General features: G+C 44.3%; 1 protein-coding gene across 2 annotated transcripts in view; it reads right to left on the minus strand.

Moving 5' to 3' along the window:
• The window catches only part of LOC8035386 (pleckstrin homology domain-containing family G member 5), a 432,434-nt gene that overhangs the window by 146,435 nt on the left and 260,305 nt on the right, over positions 1-25,694 (minus strand). For both annotated transcript variants that reach the window (XM_042290955.1, XM_029985409.3), the window contains one exon: positions 14,451-14,587. In XM_042290955.1, coding sequence (XP_042146889.1) covers positions 14,451-14,587 — 137 coding nt within the window. The remainder of the gene's footprint in view (positions 1-14,450; positions 14,588-25,694) is intronic.

Consider the following 25,694-nt stretch of genomic DNA (forward strand, 5'->3'; position numbering starts at 1 on the left):
TATGTCCAGTGTATCATGAATCAAAGCTACCCTACAGCTTCCCCAACCTTCGTTACGCCGAAAATCGCCACGTGTAGCTCTTTTCCATAAAATTTATGGATAGCCATTGGGGGCCGCTTCACGAGAGCGCGCGCTCGGCCGCCGCTCTCGTGTCAGGCGTTGCCGGAGGGAAGGGGGCGGGGGGAGTAGTGCTGCAGTCGCTTTACGAGAGCGCGCGCTCGGCCGCCGGCCACAACCACGGCAGTAGCGAAACGTGGGCGTCCACGCTAGCACGCCGCAGACGAACCAAGGGGGCGGAAGAACGACATTCATGCTTTTGCATTCACAACTCACAAGAAGTGCTTAAATGTCATAGGATTTTTTTTTTTTTTTTTTTTTCTGAGTTTGTTGTCCCCACAGCTTACACAGCAAAACAAACAAATTGAACCTGGCCTATCACGGCATGGGCACGAACGCTTCGCTCTCATCAGCGCCTTAGTCGAGGAGCGGATTTCGAAACGTCATCTTCGACTTCCCTGATCAAAACCGAGCAAGGAAATACGGTTTGTTGTCTCTACAGCCGAAGAGTACCGCTAGAGCGTGACTCTTCGATTTCCTCCCCAATAGCTTTAGGTCCCACAAATCGTTCCAATCACAGCTCGGCGTTCAGACGCCCCCTCGCGCTTTCGTACATCCTCCTCGTTCCCACTTTCTCGGCGCATAGAGGGCAATCCGGCACAAATCGACTGCGGCGTCAGCAGTCGGCTGGGAATCGTGTTCGTTTGAGTCCCAGCTGCAGGCTCACGTAGCACTTCTGTCTATAGATTCTATGCACAGAGAAGGCCTTTTTTTAGGTGAGGCCGAAACATTAGTACTACGGTTTCATCATTTAGAGGTTGTTGCTATCAAAGCACGACAAAATGCAAGCAGCGGACACTGGAGGCGTCGCATCCAAGATAGACGCAAGTGACCGCTAAGGCTTCGAGCGCAAAGGCTATGCAAGCGCGAGCGGGTATCTTCGACTGGTGCTCTTGCTTCAGGAGCATTCGTGCAACCGAGGCCACTTGTCCATGCGACGCCCTCTCTGGTTGCTACGCGAACGACGTGAACTACAAGCCGCGTGGCTAGCAAGCGTCTGCTGCGTATACTTCCTTAACCCTTAAAGGGGCCCTGCGAGGACTTTTTCTACTGGTTTTTAATTTGCACCGAACCTGAGCACACTGAACGTAGTAACTTAATAAAACTCCTCTTTTCTCGAATTTCGCGTCTTTTTAAAAGTAATAAGCAAATTAAAATTACGAAAACAAGCAAAAAACAACCTCCTTCATGACGTCCTTGGTCGCTTGAGTGGCAGTGAAATAGAGGAGGGGTAGTGAGCTCAGCGAGCGCTCACGGTTACCGCACTCCGTGTCGACGGCTCGAGAGGGCGCCAATAAAGCATGTTCTGGATAGGCTGTATGAAGCGGGCAGCCAGGCCGTCTCACATTACATTTGCTGCGCGATTAAATACTAATTCGGCAAGACACTTCTTTGACCACGAACGACAGCAAACAAGGGGTAAAGATGAGTTCAGAACGGGAGCCACTTTGCGCTGCCATACCGCCAGAGGGCCAAACCGCAAGACAAAGCTGCTCGCCGAAGGCCTTCGGAACACTCGAAAGCGATCGGATCCTCGACTACAGTGCCGCCGCGTACATCTTGGACCTTTCTACGCTCGCCGCTCGGCGGTGCCTGATTTCACTACACCTTTCTAGTATACGCCGCCTTTTCCACCGCTTGGTGCGGGTATGTTGACGGGCCATTTCTAATTTTCGTACTTCATAAACTGCATTTTTTTTTTTCTGATCTAAAATACTGAACAAAAACTACTTTTATAAGTAATTGAAAAGGCTTACGGGCCACTTATATTTTGTATTTTGACTAAAAAGAAGCTTTTAGCGGCTCTGACGAGTAGAAAGGCCAGGACCAAAGACGTCACATATCGCGCGTTTTCGGCACCGCGGGTTGCCCCCGTAGGTGGAGGAGGTTCCTGCGTCGTCTGGTTAAAATATGACGCACTGATATTTAGTTACTCTCCGTGCCCGCTGGCTTGCCCGAATCCAAAGAGACGTGGAAACCACAAAAAAGGCAGAGGCCTAAATATGATTGCAGGGCTCGTTTAAGCTGAGACTAGAAGCTCCACCTTCAGCGAGAGCTCGCTGGCTTCTGCAGTGCTTTAGTTGCGCGTACCTTCAGACTTGTGTTAGAAAGGACAGAAAGCTCGCGCTCAAGGCGGATCTTCTAGTCTCAGCTTAAAGGGATACTTCAACGAAATTTGAAATATTCCCGTCGTGTTCAAAAATAGGTTGAATACGATCCACAATATCCGCAAACGACAATCGCACGTTTGTATTTTGAACCTGATGGCTGTATTTTCCGCTATAAACGGCCCACTCTGGCAAGCGCTCGGAGAAGGCCCAGCGGAGACCACGTGACATCCAACGCAATCGTGACGTAGGTCGTCTCAAGACGAGCAAAGCTACGGCGAGGCTGACGTCGAGAGGATGGCCTAGTCGTTCCAGCCACCGAAGTGGCTGCTTTTGTACGAATTTTGAGGGACGGGTTAATCTTCTGTAATCTTGAAGGGGGACGATAGCGACTTCTGCGACACACAAAAGGCATTCTCGGGAAGAGGGGAGTTCCTCCTGCCCCTCTTTTCTCGTCGTGGCCGGAGACGAGACAACCTCCGTCACTAGCTGTCAAGGTTCCTAGACGGGCATTACAAACGAGGCATTAGCGACATCCACCAGGTGCTCTTTGCTAATCATTTAATTCGCTTTAAAATTACTTTTTGTGACTTTTTTAACAAGATATTGGTGTGTTCGATGTGATGCTGCTTTTTTTTAACACATATAGACCAAAAAATGAGCACCGAAATTTCGTTGTAGTATCCCTTTAAGGGTGAAGGTAGTACAGACCGCATAATGCATTCCGTAAAGCCGGGGTCGCGCTGCTTATCCTAGAAATTATAGTCTGCAAACAGATTGGAACTCAAGTCGCCACGATATGCGTGCTTCGAATGCCGCACGGTAACGAGTTCAAGGAGAAACTCGGCACGCGGCATTCGAACCACGGATATTCAGGTGACTGATGTCTGACGACTCTCTTTCAAATGATCTATAAGCCGCGTGACCCCCACTTAAGAGACGACGAGAGGGTCTAGTCAAAAATAGGGAGTTTTAGTAGATCGTTTTCAAGGGCCCACTACCGCTTCCGAGCATGCATCGAAGTGGCAGCGCGAGCTCACGCTACGATTACCGTGGCCTGAAAACACGATCTGCTAAAACTCTCTAATATTCCGTTCCGCTACAAAATCTTATACATAAATTGAAAGAACGCATTTGCGCTTTTTGAGGCCCCGTAAGTTGAATGACAAGCAGGAATGAGTATGTCCCTGTGCAGACATTCGCAAGCGCGCTGTGTCAGCCGCCCGCGGCAAGTTGTGCTCGGTGCCGTGAGCGGCTGGCCACCGAGAAAAAAGACCAATACTCGCAAACGTCCTGCTCTTCCTCCGTGAAACGTCATCACTGTCGAACAGCGCCAACTCAGCGATCGAATCCGAGCCCGATTCCGAGTGTCCTTCGAGGCATTGATTGGACACGAGGCCCTACCGACCGCTGACGCAGCGCTCGCATCCAATCTCTGTCCTTGGCTCGATCTCCCTGTCATCCCGTAAAAATTCGAATACTTTGGCTGGCACGACGGTCTTTCAGAAAGATGAGCGAAATGAGTCACGAGAAGCACACCCTACTTTTGAGTACCTCGACCACCTGCGACGATCATGCAACATGTACAGATGCAGACGAGAGGCGCCTCGTCAAAGGGGAGCAAGTGCTCAACTGTGGGCATCGTATCGAGCGCGTTGCTTACAACCACGAGCCGACAATCTCCGGGCCGTTGTACTACGTGTACGTGCTTCCATGTTTTACCGCTTCGCAACGACTTGTCCACGGTGAATGAATCTTTCAGAAAGCGAGGGACATATCCTCTCGCTTTGTCGTACATATGTGATGCAGCTTAAATGCATTTTTCTTTCTTCTGCAACGCGAGTCCGCTAGTGCCAACAAATATTGACGTGTTGTTTGAACGTTTATCTTCGGGTACCTTTCTTTTTTCTTTTTTTCTGAGGGTGCAGAGTGGCCGGGGGTTAGATGATAAGCCGCAAGTACAATGTGTTCCTCCAAACAATTTTTTTTACCACAAAATTATTCTACGCATTACTGAAGACTCGTTCTCCATCAGAAAAACGTTATATGATTTTCCGAAATTTTAATTTGGAAAATGGGACCCCTTTTTGCCCGTTTTTTGGTAACATATTCAGCTCAATGTATTTGAGAGCTCTGTCGGCTTCCATTTTCCCATTAAAAATTTAAGAAAATCATGTAACTTTTGAATAAAAAATGAAAGACGTTTACAATTCTCTGTAATTCCGAATTAGACAGCAACTTTTGAGTAGGAGGAGGGGAGGGTACGGAGGGTATGGTATGCCCCTCCTTCCCCTCCCGTGCTCCTCTCCTGCGTCCCTCTCATTTAGCGGAAATTTACGAACTTTTTTCCCGCGGGAAAATTTTACCGCCAAATTTAGCGAGGAAATTGACGTCACGTGACCTCAACACCAATTTAGTTTCCCGCTAAACTTAGAGGAAAATTTTTCGCCTAATATTCGCGCTAGATTTAGCGGGAAACTGCTAAATTTAGCCGGCAGATTTTGGCTGAATTTCGCGATAAATTTGGCGGTAATAAGTAAGTAAATTAAGCGAAAATTTGCCACTAAATGAGAGGGACGCAGGAGAGAAGCACGAAGGGGGAGGGGGGACATACCCTCCCCTCCGTACCCTCCCCTCCTCTTCCTCAAAAGCTGCGCTCTAATTCGGCATTACAGAGAATTGTAAACGTCTTTCATTTTTTATGCAAAAAGTTATGTGAGAAAATTTTCCGCTTAATGTAGCGGGAAAATTTCCGCACTAATTTTGGCGGATAAAATTTCCCGCCAAATTAAGCGGAAAACTTCCCCACCAAATTAAGCGAAAAATTTTCCCGCCACATTTAGCGGAAAAATTTTACCCTCGTGACGTCACACGTGCCGCCATTATGGGAAACGTCCCATAATGCAACGGGCGGTTACGCCGACGCCGACGCCGCCCAACCCGGAAACCGGCGCCTAAGAGCTGTGCTCTAATAACGGCTCGTTCCGAAACGTTGGCATCTGGTTCCACTCACTAGCGCTACAGTTAAGCAGACAATAGGGAGTTTCAGAAAAACGTACGCAATTTTAGCGCACGCTAGCGCTACATTTAGAGCTTGCGTTAGCGCACGCTCCTCAAGAGAGTTTTAGAATAGCGTTTCTTTGCCACGACGAAAAAAGTGAAAGCCGTTTACAACTCCCTGTAACGCGAAATTGGAGCGCAGCTTTTGAGGAGGAGGAGGGAAGGGTACTGAGGGGAGGGTAGACCCCTCCTCCTCCTTCTCCTCCTCCTCCCCTCATTCTTGGATATGCTCGGGGGGGGGGGGGGTCACCTGACCTCGGGGGGAGGGGGTCACGTGACCTCGGGGGGAGGGGGTCACGTGACCTTGGTGTGACCTTGGTGGGTCGCGTGACCTTGGGGTGACCTTGGGGGCGTCACGTTACCTCGCAGTTACGCCGACGGCGACGGCGACGCCGACGCCGCTCAAGCCGGAAACGGGCGCCTAAGAGCTGCGCTCTAAAAGCCCAAATATCTCGCGCTTGCAACGCCACCAAAATACACTCACAATTTTTATTTTGCACACAAAATGCTGTAACCTGAGAAAAACAAATTTGGTTCAGAGTAACATTTTAGATTTCTTTAAACATGAGAACGCGACGCGAGCGGTCGACCGGTCGTATCCGCTTTACGAGACCTCGGCAAGAGAGGCCTCGTGAACTGACCTTCGCACACCGTACCTTCGCTGCCTTCACCGAGGAATGTTCGCGCGTCGCATGCGTCATGTTGCCGGCGATCGTTGCCAAACCGAGTGTAATGTTGTCCCGCATTGAAAATCGCAGTAGCGAGGAGGGGTGGGCGAAGGAGGTTGACACGCATTCCAGTGATGCACCCACAGTCCCCCAGCGCGAGCCGCCGAAATTGGCAAAAAGGGGGACGTCGCCGGCGATCTTCGGTTGCTAGGGGCTGTGACTAGGTGTTACGTGGGGTTAAGGCGCCATCCCGTGGTGACGTTACGAACCTTGAATACACGCGCTCCAACCAGTCAAAGTTCAGCGCATATACCAAGGCACTAATATTAGGTAACGCATTAAAACCATTTTTTGGACACTGTATTTTGACTTTACAGAGCTTTAGAATCGTGAAAACACTCTTGCGTTGGCACTGAGTACGACGCACGCAAGCTATCAGCAGAACGCTGCGGAACGCGTCAAACCAACACTTTTTCATACAGCGCAACGCATACGCAACGCATCTAAATTGTCCTTGTCGCGCTGTTCCGAGCGCGGCGAAAGCAACGAGAAGGCAACGCAAGGGCCGCTGTGTGCGCAGGCAAAAACCGATAACGAGCATACGTACGCAGAGCTCGCTGCGTTGTGTATGTATGGCGCTTGCTCAGTGTGGAGCACGCCAAAACCTAACCGACGGCGATTGCTCATATAGGTAATACTCTCTAATGCGTCATTTCGTTTGAACACAGGTTGGGGTAATGGTGCGGATCCCATGCAAAAGCGTTACGCTCGAGCGTAACAAAAAGCCGTCACATGCAAAAGCCAAGGCAACATAAGGCATACATAGCCTATATACCAGGCAGTGCATAAGCGTGCGAAACATGTAAAAGCATACTATACGTTAAGTTATTGAACTCATTCTCAATTTGCGAGATTTACTCAGCGGCCCTCCGGGAATCAAACCCATGCACGAAAGTGTAATCAGAAACCAGACGCTTCTGCTTAGCGCCACTAGGAGGCGGTGAACGGAAGCGCGGGAGGCAAAGAGCAAGCTTCAGTACTAAGCACGTCTCCGGTACATGGACAGAGACTGGTGGTCTAGGCAACTTTTTTTGTACATTCACCGGAAGCATATCAACTCGACGTGGAGGAAGCGAGTCACTCGTCTTGGGACAAAGTTTAAGATATTCAGCTTGGCCGCTGAACCTCAAACAGAAAAGGAGTGGATGAGCAGAGTGCGGGAGGAAGCGAAGAGGGTTGAGAGGGACCGTTGGATGCGCGGCATACTACAACACCCTTCCATGCACATGTACGCGTCTCTGAAGACGCCCCGGTGACTTTCTGCGGGAACCCACTGGGCAGTCGACTGCTTATTGAGGCCCGTGGTGGTGCCCTACGTACCTACCTATACCGAAGCAAGTATGATAGCAGCGCGACTGACACGGTATGCAGTGCGTGTGGAGCGGGCCAAGAGACAATCGACCACTTGCTGCTTGCGTGCAGGGCACTACACCCAACGCCTGTCGTTGGTGCCCGCTTGGAGGAGGCAGTTGGTTTCACCAGCAAGCACACCCATGTAGTATGCTCCAAGCGGAGGCTCAAAGATGGTGGCGGACTCGACTAAAAAATCGGGGGCGTGACCAAGATGACCAAGATGACTAAGGTAGCCAATAGCCGCTGCCTTACTGTTGGCTGGAGGGGCAAACACTCACTTAAAACGACGGTGTCACGTGTAGTGATTAACTTTGACTGTGCGAAAGTGAGGGTTGGCGAACTTCGGACACACGTGCTACCACTTGTCTTTCGTTGTTTCCTTTTTTATTTTGTTTTTATTTTTTTGCTATTTTTGGCGTGTCTTACAAGACTCTCGATACAAAGAGATTGCGCCGCAAATATACATACATACATACAGTAGCTGAACTAAGTATGACTCCAGAGAGCCTGCATGAATGAATGGATGGATGGATTTTAACGGCTATACCCTTTGTAACGAGCGGTAGCTTCCGTCACCTAGCCTATAAGTAGACGACTGTCGGCGCGCGCGGCTGGCTTTCGAACGACGAGGCGTAGCACCCCACGTAATCTCACCACGTCACGGGTCCTGCCATAAGCTATTACTCTATAACTTCCACCAACTTAACCTGGATCCAAAACTTCTTATCTGGCTGGAATGTTTTCTGGTTAACAGCTCGCAGTTTATTGTAGCTAATAAACGTCTCTCTCAGACGAGTGGCGTTCACTCCGGTGTGCGACAAGGCTCTGTGCTCGGACCTCTTCTTTCTTCTTATATGAATTATTTATCTACCCTTTTATGTCTTTTTCCGTATTCATATGTTTGCTGTTGGCTGTGTTATATTTAAAGAAATAATTTGTGAAAATGACATTAAAACGCTCCAGTCCGATCTTAACGCTATTTTTGATTGGTGGAAAACGTGATGCATGGTATTGAACATTAACAAATGTAAATTTACGCGCGTGTCTAGGAAAATGCGCGATTTACCTGTTTACCATCTTCGCAACTTGCCCATGGACGATATGACTAATTATAAATATCTTGGTGTTCACATCCCATCAAATCTCACTCGGACAGTTCATAAAACATATATAACTAATAACGCTAACCGGATGTTGGGATATTTTCGACGTATTTTTGCAAAATTTTCCTCATCTTTAGAACAAAGCACCAATTCGTCCAAAACTCCGATATGCCGTCTCAGTCTGGGACCCTTGTCATGAAAATCTAATTCACTCTCTCAAAATGCTCCAGAATAACTCTGTTCGTTTTATTTTGTCCACTTATAACAGAACTGCCAGCATAAGCACAATGAAATCCAGACTCGACTTACCGTCTTTGGCATCTCGTCGTTAAAAACTCTCGTCTTTGTCATCTCGTCGTAAAAGCTTTCGTCTTTTCATCTTTCACAAGTTGATTTATCACCCCCATCTCTGCGCCGAACTTATTTTACCTCTCAGAATGTTTCATCTCGATTAGATCACGTCCATAAGGTTGGCGTCCCATCGTGCAGGACTAATGCTTTTTTTTTTTTTCAGTCATTTCTCCCACTCACATCAGAAGAGTGGAATCGCCATCTCGTACCAACAGATTCGATAGAAGACCTCCAACAGTTCAAGAACGCCTTAGGCAGTATTGTATGAATGAACGACATTTTTTTTTGTACTTCTAGTAACTGCTTTCTTTTACTTCATCATCATTTATTTTTGTAACCACTCCCCTCTTCAATGCCGAAGGCCCTGATGGTAGATGTAATAAATAAATGAACTTAAACTCGTCTCGATCATTCTCATAAACAGGAGCAGTATGTGAGTGTGTGGTACGTGCAACCAGGGTAGAAAATTTATCGATAATTTGTTGCTTTCTTTCTATCTGCATTTGTTTATATTTAAATGAAACAATCTTCGAGGAAGAAATATTTATATCAGGACGAGCAAAGCCAGTGCTCTTCTGAGCAATCGAAGGATTGAGATTTCCTTTTACCTTTCACTACGTTCGTGAGTTACGTAAAGCAAGTCACAACGCGACAGAAACGAAAACCAGGAAAGTAATGCCGTATGGCAAGTAAATCAGAATGTGAAAGGGACAGCTAATATACCTCTTCAGCTAACTAAAAAAAAACAGATTTTTCTCTAATATTAAGTATCCAATCAATATTTTTTTATTTACATTACCGGGCTGTGATGTAGGCTGCAATGGCAAAAAAAGGTCAAAATATTTTGACTTGACAAGGACTTTGCAGCTTTACATTCGCATACGGTAACAAAACAACAGCGACCAGGAATGACAACCGAAACATTTATATGATCAACACCTATTGATCGGAAATAGCAACAAAAGGCAGGTTTTCATCCTTAAGCTAAAATAAAGATAACGTCTAATAACTAAATTTGTACAAAAAAAAACAACTAACGTACATTTTGACAGCTTCAAAAGGATGATTTTCTTCTTATTAGTGCAAACAAAGTAATAAATATTCATTAAAATTTAGCCTTTCAATATTTGGCAAATTGTGTTTTTCAAATTTATTTAAGACGAAAGGACAATTGTAGGCTTAACATTTGAGGCAGATAGTTCGTACGATTTTATGGCATTTTCCATCGCTCTCTTTCTTTAATGTCATGAGGTTTGGAAATTGGAGTCAAATTCGAAATACAGGTAAAATATGGTACATTACTTCAAAGGGAGGATTTATATCGCGTGAGGAGACTATACACATATGAGTCATGATTATATGTTAAATTCAACTCTTTAAATGGTGGAGGAGTATGTGCGTCAAAAGAAACTTTTTGTATCATGCGAACAGCCTTTTTTTAATATGTAATTTGTTGAGGTTTCACAAGGTTGTAGTATTGCACATTAGACTGACACAATATAACACGCCCTTTTGAAAGTTTTTTAGCCCTATTAATAATGTGATTATTCCGAGACATCTGGTCATTAAAGTAAACTCCAAGCGTTTTCACATTTTACAGCAGTTTGTTAATTAAACTGCTTTCTTCCTCAAAACTATCAGTTATCAGACGAATTGGCCAAGTAATCTACCATGTTTAAAATACATCTAGTGATAAAGTATCACTATTTTCGATCTCATGTAATACAAATAAAATAAATTTGATCTAAATCAAGCAAACATTATTTAAAAAAATACTGATTTAAATAAAAAAAATTGAAGTCAAATAAATGAAGTGCATACCATTTTAAAAGATTAATCTTTTTTTTTTACCCTGCGTGCCACGCATCAGATCACCAACGAACAAATAAAAACGCTCACATTATGCACGCACGACACGTTTTGTGACCCCCAGGCTTAATCAACAATAATAAAGACAAGTTTTTTTAGCTGCAAAGTAGATTGTCATAGTATCCTATACACCCCGGCCATCATTACGTCGAGAGAATGAAATTAATTAAAGCGCACAACATGCTCAACATGAACACGCTTAGCTCATAAAACAATGGCTTTGCATGCGTTATACCGACTCGAGACGAAGCCAACGCAAGCACCACATTTCAGTGGTGCTGAGAGCCAAAAAGGAGCCTCCACAACTTTTAGGCAGACTTGCACGCGAACATTGAAAACCTTACTTCTTGTGTTTTTTTTTTCTTTTTCTACCTTTTATTCGACCGGGCAAGGGCTCACATGAGCTCTGCCTCGCGAAGGCCGATCATCTGGCCTTTCTCCTTTTTCACCCAACAACTCACACACAGAACAACAACAAAGAAGCTAGATACACGCTTCAAACAACAATTACACCAGACATATAAAGGTGCGAGGAAATGACCAAGAAGAGGATATCGTCCGATGCCTAGTCTAAACTACAGTCTAAACCAAGCAATGACAGACTTGTGTCGATACCATTTGAAAATAAAATAGTCAACGTCTGCCCGTTCCAACACCGATGTCGCTCGATAATGTACATTCCAGTAAAGACAAAATTAAATATAAAAAAAATGATATGAGATTGCACCGAGTAGTTTAGGCAATTTCCCGACACGATTGTGGGACCCAGATGGAAGTTTCTCAAAATGGATTGTGTTTCGTTATATAAAAAAATAGAAAAAAAGAAACAGCTTTTCCGGATTACATTGTCACACAGCACCTGCGTAACTGCAATGTCGCTGAAAACGACGTTTCCACGGACAAATAAACGCCAGTGAAAGTGCGGTTTGTACACATACAGCGTGTGTCACAGTTAGCACGAGGCACGAGTGAGCGATTACCGGTTGTTCTTGTTTTGCTCTTAGAACTTAACGCCCCTGAGTAAAAATCTTAGTCGGGTGAAGAGCGCTCACTTGGGGCAGCCTTACGTAAGCGGTAAATTTTGAGGCTCGGTCATACTTTGATCGAATAAAGTGAAGTGCCGATGTCGTATTCGCACTGTGTTGCGTAAAGTGAGCGCGAACACGACATTGCCGCTTGACGTTGCTCGCCTTGAAAACTCCACAATAGAAAAACGACGATATCGAATAACTTTTTCCCGACACCAAGTTACGTATCCATTGGGATCCGAGTTTTATTTATAGGGCGAAATAACGCTTATCCCTCATTAAAAAAAAAAAGAAAAAAAAAAAGAACTTAAGTTGAGTACGGGGTTACGTAGGCAATAACGACCTTTACTTTGAGAAAGTTGTAGCGAGCCGGAAAACAGTACGACGAAACACGAAGTGGAGGTAATATTCGAGCGGGGCGGTTCTACGTGAGGTATAGTTCCTACTCAAACTGTCGTCGGACGCCATTTTGACAAACTTTCGCCCTACGCCTTTTTACGAGGAGGCAGCGTTTTCCAGCTCGCTCAACCAGAGTAGTAGTCTGCGAAAACAAGCGTCGGTTAGGTATTTGATTTTTTATACATACCAGTCTCTATACAGACTCAAGACGAGCCGGCGATCGAGAAGTTCACCCGTCGGCGGTCAAAATGACTGACAATAGACCCTCTTTTGAAAGTCACGTGCCGATCGTTTTAGACGGTCGAAACCACTACACAATGGCGGAACGATTGATACCGTCCAACCCGCAAGTCGTTCCATAAGACAGCGAATGCCAGATCGCGGCCAACCATAGAAGCCGAACAGCCGATCCAAGAGCAGCGTCGAAAGTGCAACGTCACTGCGCTCGTCCTCTCTTTCTGTGGGCCTGTTTTTCGCCTTTTAATTCGACCCAATGCATAAAGAGTACCGAGACCTTGCGGTCGTCCGTCATTATGCGGCAGAGGGCAATCTTTCGAACAGGGTCAATACGAAGAGAAAGTCGTCTGCTCCTTGCGCAAGAGTTGCGGTGACGTCACAACGACGCCGAGCCCTGATTGGCTCTGATTGAGAGGCTAGTGGGTAGAGCTCGATGCTATAGATGGCTTGAGGTCTATCCACTATCCTTTTCCTTTCAACCAAAGCGTCACAGCTCGGCGTCGTTCTGACGTCAACGCAACTCCTGCGCAGGAAGCAGACGACTTGCTCTCCGCATAGACCTTCCCATGAAACGCCCTCTGCCATCTTTGTTTGCCGGGCCCCTTCTGAGCATGCGCTGTAAGCTCTGTTGGGCGGCATACATCCAACGCTGAGTATGCGTCGACTGCTCAGTGTCTTGGCATTTTTCGCCCGGGTGATAAGCGATGGAAAGATCTAAAGGAGTCGCCGGGGGCGACTACGAAATGAAAGATACGGAGTATGGTTTTTGCTGCTCTAAATACAGGGTGTCACAAAAGAAAATTTACACGGTATTTTTTACCGCAAAAATAAACTAAGCATCGCCGAACGCTCATTCTCCGCCCAAAGATAGCGCTAGAGGTCACAACCAGATGCCAAAGTTTCAGCCCGATCCGATAACTTAATCAAAAGTTATGAGTGATTTTCTGAAAATGTCAATGGGAAAATGGCGGCCGACGGAGTTTTCAATCACATGGGGCTCTATGGCACCAGAAACCGAAAACGGGCAAAAATGGGCTCCATTTTCCCATTGAAATTTTCAGAAAATCACTTATAACTTTTGATTAAGTTATCGGATCGGGCTGAAACTTTGGCATCTGGTTGTGACCTCTAGCTTTACCTTTGGGCGAAGAATGAGCGTTCGCCGATGCCTAGTTTATTTTTGCGGTAAAAAAGACCGTGTAAAGTTTCTTTTGTGACACCCTGTACTTCCCCGATCGTATACACTTACTGAGTTTTGTAGTCTACGGAGCCTCTTGGCCGTTCTTCTGCGTTTCACCAACACCATAAACGACACCAATAACTAATCGTGGGCACACGAACTAACGGCAAAAGAGGCGGACGCCGCATTATTAACATGGCGGAACGCGGCTTACTGGAAGTGAAAAAGCGTCTCGTAAAATCGCCTCATAAAGCCAGTGTTTGCTTCGATAAACTCAGCGCACCCCACTAATGACGTTGCTTTTTTCCCACTTTTTTCTTCTGCCCTCCCAGCGTTGGGAAGAGAGAAAGAGAGAAAAAGAGCTTAAAACGGAGATTGACGCCGTCCTTTGCAAGCAACAAACTCGAAACTGTCCCGCACATTGGCACGACTCATTTTTGGAGGGATAATGACGACAGCAGCGCACAATCACAATCGATCTTGATAACCACACCTTGCGTCTAGCACCTTAATTGGTAAAACTGGTGTTCAATTTTCGGAAGCGCAGGCAGTGGAAGAGGCACTGAGCTCCCAAAAATTATTACCAGGACGGAACAAATATTTTTCAACTCCCTCCCCACCCCCCTCCCCGCGCACCACCTTAGAAGAATAGCGCAACATTCTTGTCCCGAGACTTATTTTGAGGTGCGCTTACGAAACAGTGTTCCGTTTTGGGGCGTAGACCCTAATATAGTTTCGGGATCGTTCAAATGAGTCGGGGCAACTTTGTTTTGAGACACAAATGTCCTATCCAGCTACAAAAAAAAGAAAAAAAAACTTTACGGGAGTCTAGTGTCGTTTTAGATAAACTCCCGATCGTTTTATCGTTTGTAAACGAGCCGCATTTTTGTTTTTAGATTTGTCCACAAGAAACATACCTTTAATCCTGAGCTGGGCCCCGACAAACTTGAGGGCTTCGTGCGAGAGGTTTGCGGGTCTCTTGGAGTACTCGAGGATCACGTCCACGCCGGACAAGTCGAGACCTCGGCGCTCCAGCACTCCTTGCAGGGCGTCCCTGCGTGCCACAAACACGGGGCTCATCAACACCCCAGTCTAAGGGATACAGCTAGAGGTATCGGCCTAAAACAAGTCTTGTCCCTACCAGATAAAAAAAAAAAAAAAAATTACTGCCTCCGTGATTCTGGGTATCCGATTGGTCTCCTAATATGCGTGCGTGAAAACATCTGCACAAAACAAGAGAAATTCAACCGACACGGATGAAAGAGGGCAGACAAGAAATAAACAAACAAACAAAAAAATCACAGAAATACACAAGATTCATGGCATAACCCATAAATTAAAAAAAAAGATAGCCGCGAGGCAGGGCACTAAGGTCGTGTGCCCTTCCCGAAACAAGGCGTATTCTATATGTCACAAAGTAAACTGAAACATCAACAAAAAGAAAACTTGTAACATTTCTCACAAGACACAGTATGCGCCGTGTGACACAGGGGTTGTTTATCACGTTCCCCTATCATGTGGCAAATGTTACCTCAGTGAAACTATCAGATGTGTAAATAACAGGACAAGAGACCTTGCATCATCTCTTAAGGAAACTACAGCCGGTCATTACCAGCTAATAGCCGCATTTGTAGATGCAGTGGAGCGTTCGGCAGCATCAAAAGCCCATATGCAAGCGAGATGCTTGAAATTATGGCCATCGAAGAAAGCGAAGCAACATGGGTCAGCGTGCCTTCCATCAAGCTGAACACAAAAGAAAAACAATATTCGCGGTGTTTTACGTCCTGCTGAAATGCGGGTAATTTCAAACAAAATTATATCTATGGCTCTTGGAACGAAGAATAAAAAGAACAGATAGGTCAAGGTACACAAAGAGCAAAGAAGTATCAACCCACAGTTGGTAATCCAGCGATATCCGTGTCTCCTTTTCTATCTCTGTACCTCAACTTTATTTTTTATTAAATTCAAGTTGAACCTATCCATGTATTACGTGTTCGTTCTTTAAGATTTATCTGCTTCATTTAGAAGGGAACATCTAGGCATACGAACTACTTTTGTTTATTGTAAAATAAACTAATTTCTAAATCTATTTCTTTAATAGGTATAAATCGATGGAGATGCGACGATTTTTGTACTTTGCGCAAATACCGCCTAAAACGAATCCCTGGCGTTAAAAGACCTGTGAGACACCCGTTCGTTTTTCACCACATGCAATCGAAATCGCAGAAAAAAATTAAAGAAATACGAGCGGCGTTCACCCCCTCAACTCGCAGACAGCCAGAACAAGCGGCCACGTGAGCTGAAGTCGATTATAGGCCGCCAATGTTGATCATAGCCACGCGTAGGGTCGGCAAGGCACAGGACATGCGATGAGTTCCAGACATTGTTATGGTTCGGCTATTGCTGTCATTGCAGCGAGTGGACACGGACCACTACCCAAACGCTTCTCGAGCTATCGATTACCACATGCCCAAATCGAGTGCCCACGCAGTGCTCGGGACCAATCTATGAGCCGCATTCAAATATCGTCACTGGGCAGTACTGCGACCGCCCAGCTACGTCATCAAGTTTTGCGAAGGAGAGATTGAATAAAAAAAACTCTCGCTTTGGTCCACAACACAGGAGATTCTTGGCCAGTGGCGTTGCGTGCGAGTATCCTGGAGTCCCTCTAGTGCCAGTAAGCTCGTGTAAAGTGAAAGTATTCCAATTGAATATCGTTGTACCGCCCCTTTAATATCCTCGATCAAATGCTTGCAAGGTTTTGTAATCACATCGAATAATGCATGTTCTGCTTTGCCTGAGAATCTTGGAAAAACAAACCTACTTATTAAGATAAAAAGAAAAATAGAAATTATAATTTTGTTTGCCAGTGACACAAGCTTCTTTTTTATACGGTCTAGAAAAGACAAAAGCGCTCTTCCAAAGGCGAACTGCGGCTGCAGATTTTCAATTGCAAATATAAAGTTAATGAAGGCGCTTCTCTCAAGGCCCGTTCACACTCTTGCGACCGAGTACGACTGAGAGAGACGAAATCTCTTAAAACTTCTTAAATGTTTTTAGAATGAGGGAACACACTGGCATTGTGGCGCCATCTATGCGGTGACCCTGGAAGTGCATTTCACAAGAGCGAAGGTTTTGCGGGATTTCCGAGGTCAAATGTGCGTAATACCCATAGAAAGGCTCGTTTATAACATTTACAAAAGTTTTTCGAGCCAAGAAAGAAAGGATAATGCGCGAGAAATAAAAAAAAAATATGCCGGACCGCCGAGTTTACACTGCTTCCCAATAGATGGCGCCAGTGTGTTCTCTGGTTTAAGAAGTTTTAAGGAACCCAGGTTTAAGAGGTCGCAAGAGTGTGAACGGGACAAGATCCGAGGGTGCAGCGAACTTACGGGTTTCTCGCTTTCCCGCTGTACACGATGTGGTAGGGTGAAGCGCACTTGCAATCTTTCCGCTTTTCTGCCGTGCACAAAATCAAGAGGTGAAGCGCGCTTGCGGGATATTCAGCCTACGTCTTTCTCGTTGTACAAGAAGCGTTCCAAGGGTGAAGCGCGTTCTTGAGGTCTTCGCGTTCCCGCAAGGTACTTTTTTTTTTTCTTAATTGGAAGCAGAATGCAGACAAAAAAATACACTAGAATGCAATATACACACGAGCCGCCCAACCACTAATGGGCACACTAAAAGTCTTTAATATGATTAACTTCTTCAGACAAATGTGCGCAGTCGGGCTCAGTGCCTGACGTAAACGGACTGGAACTGTGTTACTACTTTAGTAAAATGAATACGCGCCGTTTTAATGCTCGGGTCGGCGTGATAACATTCCATCCGTGTTTTTGGAAATGGGCGCAGCTCTTAGGGCGCCCATTTCCGGGTGAAGCGCCGTCGCCGTCGGCGTCGGCGTAACTGCGCGCGTTGTATTATGGGACGTTTCCCCGCTAAATTTAGCGTAAATATTTCCCCGCAAACTTTAGCGGGAAAATTTCACGCTAAATTTAGCAGAATAATTTTCCCAGCTAAATTTAGCGGAAAGAATTTTCCCGCTAAATATAGCAAAACAATTTACCCGCTAAATATAGCAAAAAAATATCCCCGCTGCGAAAAAATGTTTTTCTCTAGATATAGCGGAAAACTTTTTACGATACATTTAGCGGGAAGTTTAGCAAAAATTTTCCGCTAAATGAAGGGGAGGAGGAGAGGAGGACGGGAGGGTACAAAGGCGAGGAGGGGCGTACCCTCCACTCCATACCCTCCCTTCCTCCTCCTCAAGAGCTGCGCTCTAGTTTCGCATTACAAAAAATTAGAAACGTCTTTAATTTTTTTTTATATTTTTAGCTAAATAATTCAAGCACCATAAATAGGTCGTAGGGGACCGTGTTACACTCCTCGACTGGAAAAAGACGAATAGGGAGTATTCACTGGCGGCCATAGCTGTGTGTGCGACTGCTGAACTGTGGTGCTATTCGGGTCACAAACGGTCACGTTCGTGTTTCTCGAAAACTCCTCCCCCCTACGAACCGCGCGCTCCTATTGGCCATAGCCCGCGTGATAATTCCACGCGTTTCCCAAGGGAACGTTCGCGAAACACGAAAGCAACCGTTTGCCGTAACTACCGTTCTGAGCATGCACTTTAAACATTGCCCTCAAATATGGCGTGCAGTTAATACAACCCCCTATAGTTTCGTGGGTTATAAATATATATTTTTCAACGCCTTTTGTAGAATAGATCGTTTTGTAGAATACCCATTTTATAATTTCTGCCACGAGGAGATTTTCAAGACAAACTACTCACCGCGCACTGTTGCAAATTGGAACAAAGTTCCCGAAGAGCTCATAAACATTGATTCCCTCGATAAGTTTACTTCATGTGTAGAGATATTTTTCACCGAGGACATGTGTCAGAGGAAATTACATCCGCACCGCTCACGTTTTACGAACTTCGCGGATTAACCCAAACATTGTTTTAATGTTGACGTGTGCATTGTTGCCTTGAAAGACAACAAACAACAACATTGTTGTTTTACAAGAAAATATCAAATTTTTTTCTTTTCACATTGTTTGTTGAGTGTCAGTTTGATTTACCGGTATTCTTTGCGGTAGTTCTCTTATTATTATTGCCTTGATTGACATATTTTGTTATGCCACACTGCGTGGCTGTAGTTGCCCCGGCCACTTTACAAGCGGCCGGAAAATTCAGCAATAAATAAATCAATACAAAATAAGACCGGGCGCCACCAATACACGAAAACGCGCTCAATTGTTTCTGGTGTTTTTACAAGAGAAAAAAAAAATCAACATACCAAAAAAGAAATATTCCTTCCCTCAACCATGGTTTGACAGGCAACCAGCTATGTAGCATAAATTAAAAAAAAAGTACTTGACCACAAGCGGGATAGAAATTTGTTTTGTCGCCACACAACCCATCTTGACCAGTACAGAGGCTATAAACCAAGCAAAGGTGCGGAAAGAACAATTTGTACAAAATCCAGGGTCAGATTTGTGTTTTTCTTGTACCAAGGTATTGGAGCAAAGTGGCGATGTAGGAATCGGTTCATGATAGAGTTGGGACATAGGTATTGCCGAGAAAATCACGCTTGTGAAAATACTGCAGCCCCTTTCACTCCCTTCGAAAACCCAAACATAGTGAGGGGTTCATCACAATTACTTGCTACTGACACAGCGTGTACAGAGCATTCGCCAGTTTGATTTAGTTAACGGTGCCCCCCCCCCCCCCCCCTCAAAAAAAAAAAAAAAAAAAGAGAAAGGTTTAGTGACATTTTTAGGCGGTCTAGTTGGTTCATGTCTAGAAAATAAATAAACTGCGCAAAGGACGAGGACATAGACGGAAACAAGGAAAACGAGGTACGGTGTCTCGCTCGACTTTTCGGCGCCTTGTAAACTCGGTAAAGAGTGCCCTATAGTGAAGCCAAAAGCGAGCACACAGGAATGCAAAAAGAAGCACAGCAAGCGCTACACGGAAGGCGCTTCAGGTGTTATTTATGAAATACCGCTTTCTCGCGGGCGCGTGTATACATTGGCGAGACCGGGAGACGTTTCAACCTGAGGGCCCGGGAACACTTTCTGTCGATAAATAACAACTCAGGCGGTTATCTTGCAGTGTATTGTAAAAAGTGCGGTTGCTACCCCGGTTTGCGAAGCACCCGTATTCTCGCAAGAGCAAAGGAAGTAAAGGAAAGAAAACTCGTAGAAGGCTACGTCATAAAAAAGAAAGGTAACGATTGCATAAGCACGCATTCCGTTCCACTATCACATAGAAAAAGAGCTTTTTCGAATGGTTATGTTTAATCTCAATTTTGTCGTCGCGAGCTTATTACTGCTACTTATACTGCTGTGTCTGCGCCGAATAAACAGTTGAAATTCGGCGCTCTCCGTGTGAAGTGCTTGTTTCTGACTTCGTCCTTTGCCCAGTTTATTTATTTCAAAACAATAATTCTGATTGCGCAAAGAAAGAATACGTTAAACTCACTGTTTTACAAACAAGTGTGCGAGTCACAGACACCAAAACGTTACACGGCCGAAAAATTTGTCTGCGCATCTTCTCTGCAGTCTTGGGTAGTAACGCGTTACTAGTAACGCGTTACTGTAACTTCGTTACTTTTTTGGTAACTTGTAACTGTAACGAGTTACTTTTTTAAAACGTAACTTGTAACTGCAGTTTTATTACTTTTTTCTGAGGTAACGATGAAAGTAACGACGTTACTCTTGTCGTTACTTTGCAGTGTTTTATGAATAATATATCACTGAACGAGGGGTGCAATTCAGCCATTCCTTGCACTTTCCAAATCGTCTATTCCGACATTTCGAGTGTCAAAATGGCCTTGCACAAAGTTGTGAATACGTTCTTTCTCGCGAGTCACGACCCGAATATAGCCACGTGTAGATTTTATAAAAAAATATCTAGTTATCTTTACGCACACGCTTGTACTTTGTGACTGAACACTTACATCTTAGTGTCTTGAAGCACCACCTATGTTGCGGTTTTTTTCTTTCTGTGTGAACGCTTTTTAATCGGGTGAATCAACCGTGAAACAACACTACACGTGCAGGGCACTGCGCATGTCTCGTGTTTTGATTAGCGCCACTACTCAGCACTGCGCATGTTTCGTATCTTGATTTGCGTCACTACCCTGGCGTGGAAACTTTCAAACACTAACTTCAAGAAGCGACTGCTGCTAAGTTACAATATGAAGTAAAAAGCGTACTTTTTAGTTTTATGCAATAAAACATTGTGGAGGGGCGTTTTCTAGTTTTTCTAAATTTCTTTTTTTTTGTGTTATAGAAAAGTAACTGAAAAGTAACGTCGTTACTTTTTAAAAGTAACTGTAACTGTAACGAGTTACTCTTTTGTTGCGGTAACTGTAACGGTAACTTCGCTACTTTTTTCTGAAAGTAACTGTAACTGTAACGAATTACTTTTTAAAAGTAACTTACCCATGACTGCTTCTCTGAGGCCAGACTTCCAGATAAAACTAAAGGAAACCTTATAAAACGCATGAATATAGGTACGCCAATAAGCCAGGATCTGCCAAACATACGACGGTTTCGCTGCGAGAAAACAGGTGCATACAGTGGCACGTAAAAGAGAAAAAAATATGGAGGACACTTCAGCTTCGGCTTTAAGAGTGGAACACGATAGCGTTCGCATTGCCTTCTCATTTGCATCTCATGCTCTTCCTGCCAGTGAGTGGGAAGTGCGGCGGACATTGCCTGGTCAGTAGCCTATCTGGCTCAGAACCGAAGGGTCATGGGTTCGAATGCCACCTAAAAAGATTCAAGTTTTTTTTTTTTTTTTTTTTTTAAAGAAAATGAAGTACTTTAAAAAGTGAAATCATTCGATACATGCGGCGACCTTTAATTCGCATGACATGTCATGTTTTTTTAATCACTTTCATTCCACGCGTGACCTCACGTTCTATGTGAGCGTTTTGGGTTGTTTTACATTCCCGCACGAGGTCATGTGGCTGTGACGTCATGACCCTATCGACCAATCAGGATTTTCGTGCCACGCCAACGAGGCTCGCTTTTCTGCGACATGAGCTCCTTCACGCTACGGCGTTAACAGATGAATCACGAATAGTCTACGCGGTTGCCTTTGTTCTTACATTTTTGTAAGACCTTTGTTCAGTATGGTGGGGTACTCTTGTAATGTTGTAAGAGCACACTTAGATAAATGCTCGGGATGCTATTTCAGTTAACGCTCTCGAAAGACAAAGATTTTGAGGCTGAATTGCCGTGCCAGAAACCGCAACATTTTCCAAAAGCTGACCGCGGCTCTTGTGACACACTCGTTTGTGACCCCCAAAGCTTTCATTAGACTTTTTTACCACAGCAAAATACCGCAATGTCTGCAGCATACGCCGACACTTTCACATTAATTACATTTAGGGTGAAGCCTCGAGTGCCATCGCGGACTGCAACGATAAAGGGTTCTAAATATATCGAAATAATGGCGGCGACAGGGAACACCCCTGTTGCACTGATGTTATGACTTTTATGCGTCTTCATAAACAGTTATTCTCAATTATCTTCGACCATAGTCGTTATAGGTCGTAGACACACCAATCAAGGTGACGTTTCTCACATTTGCATGTGATAATATCCGCTATGTATGTCATGACAAACTCCATCGAACGCTTTTTTTCGATATCAAATTAAATCATGAACACGCCCCCCCCCCCCCCCCCCCCCCCCCGCAATCACACACACACTACTTACAAATTACTCTTCCCAAGGTGTATGTCTCTGTAGGACAGCCTTGCATACGCCAAGTTCAGTGACCGTCAATGATAGTGTGTACGACTCCGTGAAGTAGATGCGCGAGAACTTGCATAAATAATTTATACTCTTCATTACACAGCAAAATGTGTTGGTACCCATAGCACCGCGTCTTTTGACCACGTCATCCGACTTCGGCACCGAAATGGTGCAGGCTCCTGAAAATCGGCGCGGCATTACCTGTTTCTCGTATGCTTCCCGAAAGACAAAAAGCAGCAAAAGGCTATTTGATTTCCTCAAAATATTGATGGAATTCGGCGCAGAAGCCGTCAGGCCCCGGCGTTTTCATTGGTGCTAAGGAATCAATAGCTTGCTCAATCTCTCCTGCGGTTATCTCGCCCTCTAGCAGAGTCGACCAAATTACTTTTATTTTGTACTTAAATTACATCACTACTTACTTTCCCTGAAATGGATAAAATATAATGAAATTGCATCACAAATTATCAGGGCGGTAACTTAACTAATTAGATTTATAAATTATTTCAAAAAGTAATAAAATTACTTTAAAATATTTCCTTTCCTTTCGCTATACAAAAAGTTTACATAGTATATTTTTGCCACTCATTTTATGTACAATATTTACATATAAATACAGGTAACCGGTATACAAAATGTTTGCCTGCTTTGTTTTTTACTCTCCGGTAAAAATCCACAAATGGAACAAAAATAAATGGCTAGCATCTTTCATCCTTCCCTTGAGACCAGACTTGTACCGTACGCATTACAAGTAATCAAATTACTTGTAATCGATTACTTTTTGGAGTAATTTTGTAATCAGTTGATTACTTTTATTAGGCAGTAATCAGAAGAGTAATCTGATTACTTTTTGAAGTAATAAAATTACTTGTAACCGTTACAATTTGTCCACGCCCCCCCCCCCCCCCCCCCCCCGGCACACGCCTTTTTTTTTTTATGAAACGACAAAAATAAAATTTGCTTGTTTTTTATCTCTTTTTTTCGAACGGAAAGACAAAAGATTTTTGCGGAGCTGTAGGAAACGAGGTCAATCTCTTTCTATGTACAGCTTCTGTGGAATATCCGTTTTTTTTTTTTTTTTTAGCTGGGATTGGGAGTGGGAAGCACCAGTGAGTGACAAGGCCATTCAGGGCAAAGTTTGAGGAAGCAGAATGTAGCTTTGTGAGTCCTTCGTTCAAACTAGCCCCCTCACGCACACACACAGAAATAAAAAAAAAATAAATAAAAAATCCTGCTTAGGGTACCTACTCGCGGCCCGTAGGAGAACCAGAACCGAAGAATGCCTAAAGCGGATGCAAAATATAACAAAGGCAGTTGAAATATTTCCCCATTTCTCCTACGTGGTCTTTGTGAGAAGCAATATTTCGAGTTGAGAAGTGGTCGGGGCGATCTCTTCCGCTAATGATACTACACATGATCCGCTTCAAATCCTGGAGCTGCTGCTCTTTGTATAACCAGAGCCTTTTACTCTGTGTATAACATGCGAGCTCATCCACATGTGAATAATAAAATGAGCGATGCAAACTTTGAGCGACAACACTTGCTCAAGCTTAACAAGATCTAGAATCCCCTCCGCTCCCCCCCCCCCCCCCCCCCCAAACACAAACACACTGGCGAACGCCCAAATCATCAAACGTCTTCAAACGAATTCTATGCTTGTATCCGCATTGTGAAGGTGCAACGACCACGAAGAGGGAGCCAATTTTTCTTCTTCAATACTTGTGCAAATGTGAAATATGGGTTGGAAGTAGTTCATAATTACTTACAGCGCGACTGGGACAAGGACAGACATAGGAGAAACACAGAAACACAGGACAAGCGCTGAGGACAGACATAGGAGAAACACAGAAACACAGGACAAGCTGACCCAGTCGCGCTGTAAGTAATTATGAACTCTTACCAACTCGCCCAATTGCCCATTTGGAAGTAGTCCATTGTTATGAGCGCTAAAGATGTGTCTTCACACAATAAAGTAATCGAAAAAGTAACGATTACTTCTTTAAGTAATGTCCAATTACTTTTGCCGTCGAGTAATCAAGTAATCTAATCGAATACTTTTTAGCCAAGAGTAATAGTAATTGTAATCGATTGCTTTTCTTTAGTAACGTGTACAAGACTGCTTGAGACTATATATATATATATAAGATCCTTCTAGCGAACACCTGGCAGTAGGTCCTCACTTATGAAGCTCTTTTTTCTTCTTCTTTGAACTCATCCTGCACTCAACTGATTCTTTCTTGAACTGTAGATCCTGATCAATGAAGAAAATGCGGAGTCTGTACTTAGTGTCCGGGAGTACAACCCTCTCCGGGGCTAGTGCCTAGTTCTGCTAAAGTATCTTCGATGTTATGACACCCTTGCACCAACAGAGATGCCTTTTATGGCTTTACTCTGTCAATCTTTGCAACTAGAATTCCTAGCTAGCTCCTAACTTTTGCTTGCAAAGGGGCAATCAGCTTGTTTTTTTCTGTATGACGTCTTGTAGACGAACCCTGCCACCGTCAAAAAACGTGTGGGCTCGCGATCGGAATCGCAAACCGCGAGGGTACGCATTTTCTCTCTAAGCATTACGAAAATCGACCGTTACTTTTGCAGAACCGACACGCATCCGCCGTTGTAACTCTCCTCTTGGTTGCAAATATTGCGCAAAAAATTACCAATAGCTGAAAAATTAATTGTAATTATTTTCAAATCATGTATCTCAATGCTAAATGGTTGCTGTGGGAATGTTTTCACTGAATACGGCTCACAAGGCATAAAGCCTGCAACTCACAACGGTCGAAAAAACAACAACATAAGGTTCTTGAATTTGTGTAAAGGTGCATGCTGGTAAAAGTAAGCGTCGACAAGAAACAATAAGCCGCAGAGGATTCACTGTTTATTTTTTTTCCTTTTGATGAATTAAGTTCTACAGTCGATTTTAATATTTTCGATTTATACAAATTTCCTAACATGTTCAAAATTATAATAAAAAATATATATCACTGGGAGTGAAAATTATTTGAACTTAATTGCCACAATACTCTTTCAGCTATAAAATACGCTTTGAGACAGCACAGGACGTTATAGATTTATTAGCATAGCCACATTTCGTGTTGCGCGTGTTGATAAATTTCGTCTAATTTTTTTTTTCTTTTTTTCTTTTTCAGGTGATAATATTGTCCGCCTCTATATTGTAATTGGAAGTTTCATTTATTTCTGGTTCAGGGTGCCACAACATTCTTCGCCATTAGTTTGTTTACTACAGACAGACGTTTGTTTTGTGTCTTGACGACTGAAATAAGTTTTAAATTCTAAATATCATCTCCACATTGTCATTACTGATGCTGGGACATGGAGCGAGCATTTGAACGCTTTCTCACGGAGAAAACTTTGTGGTTCCCACCAGTTCT

Source organism: Ixodes scapularis, unplaced genomic scaffold, assembly GCF_016920785.2.
Source record: "Ixodes scapularis isolate PalLabHiFi unplaced genomic scaffold, ASM1692078v2 PGA_scaffold1__304_contigs__length_218370807, whole genome shotgun sequence".
Taxonomy (NCBI): domain Eukaryota; kingdom Metazoa; phylum Arthropoda; class Arachnida; order Ixodida; family Ixodidae; genus Ixodes; species Ixodes scapularis.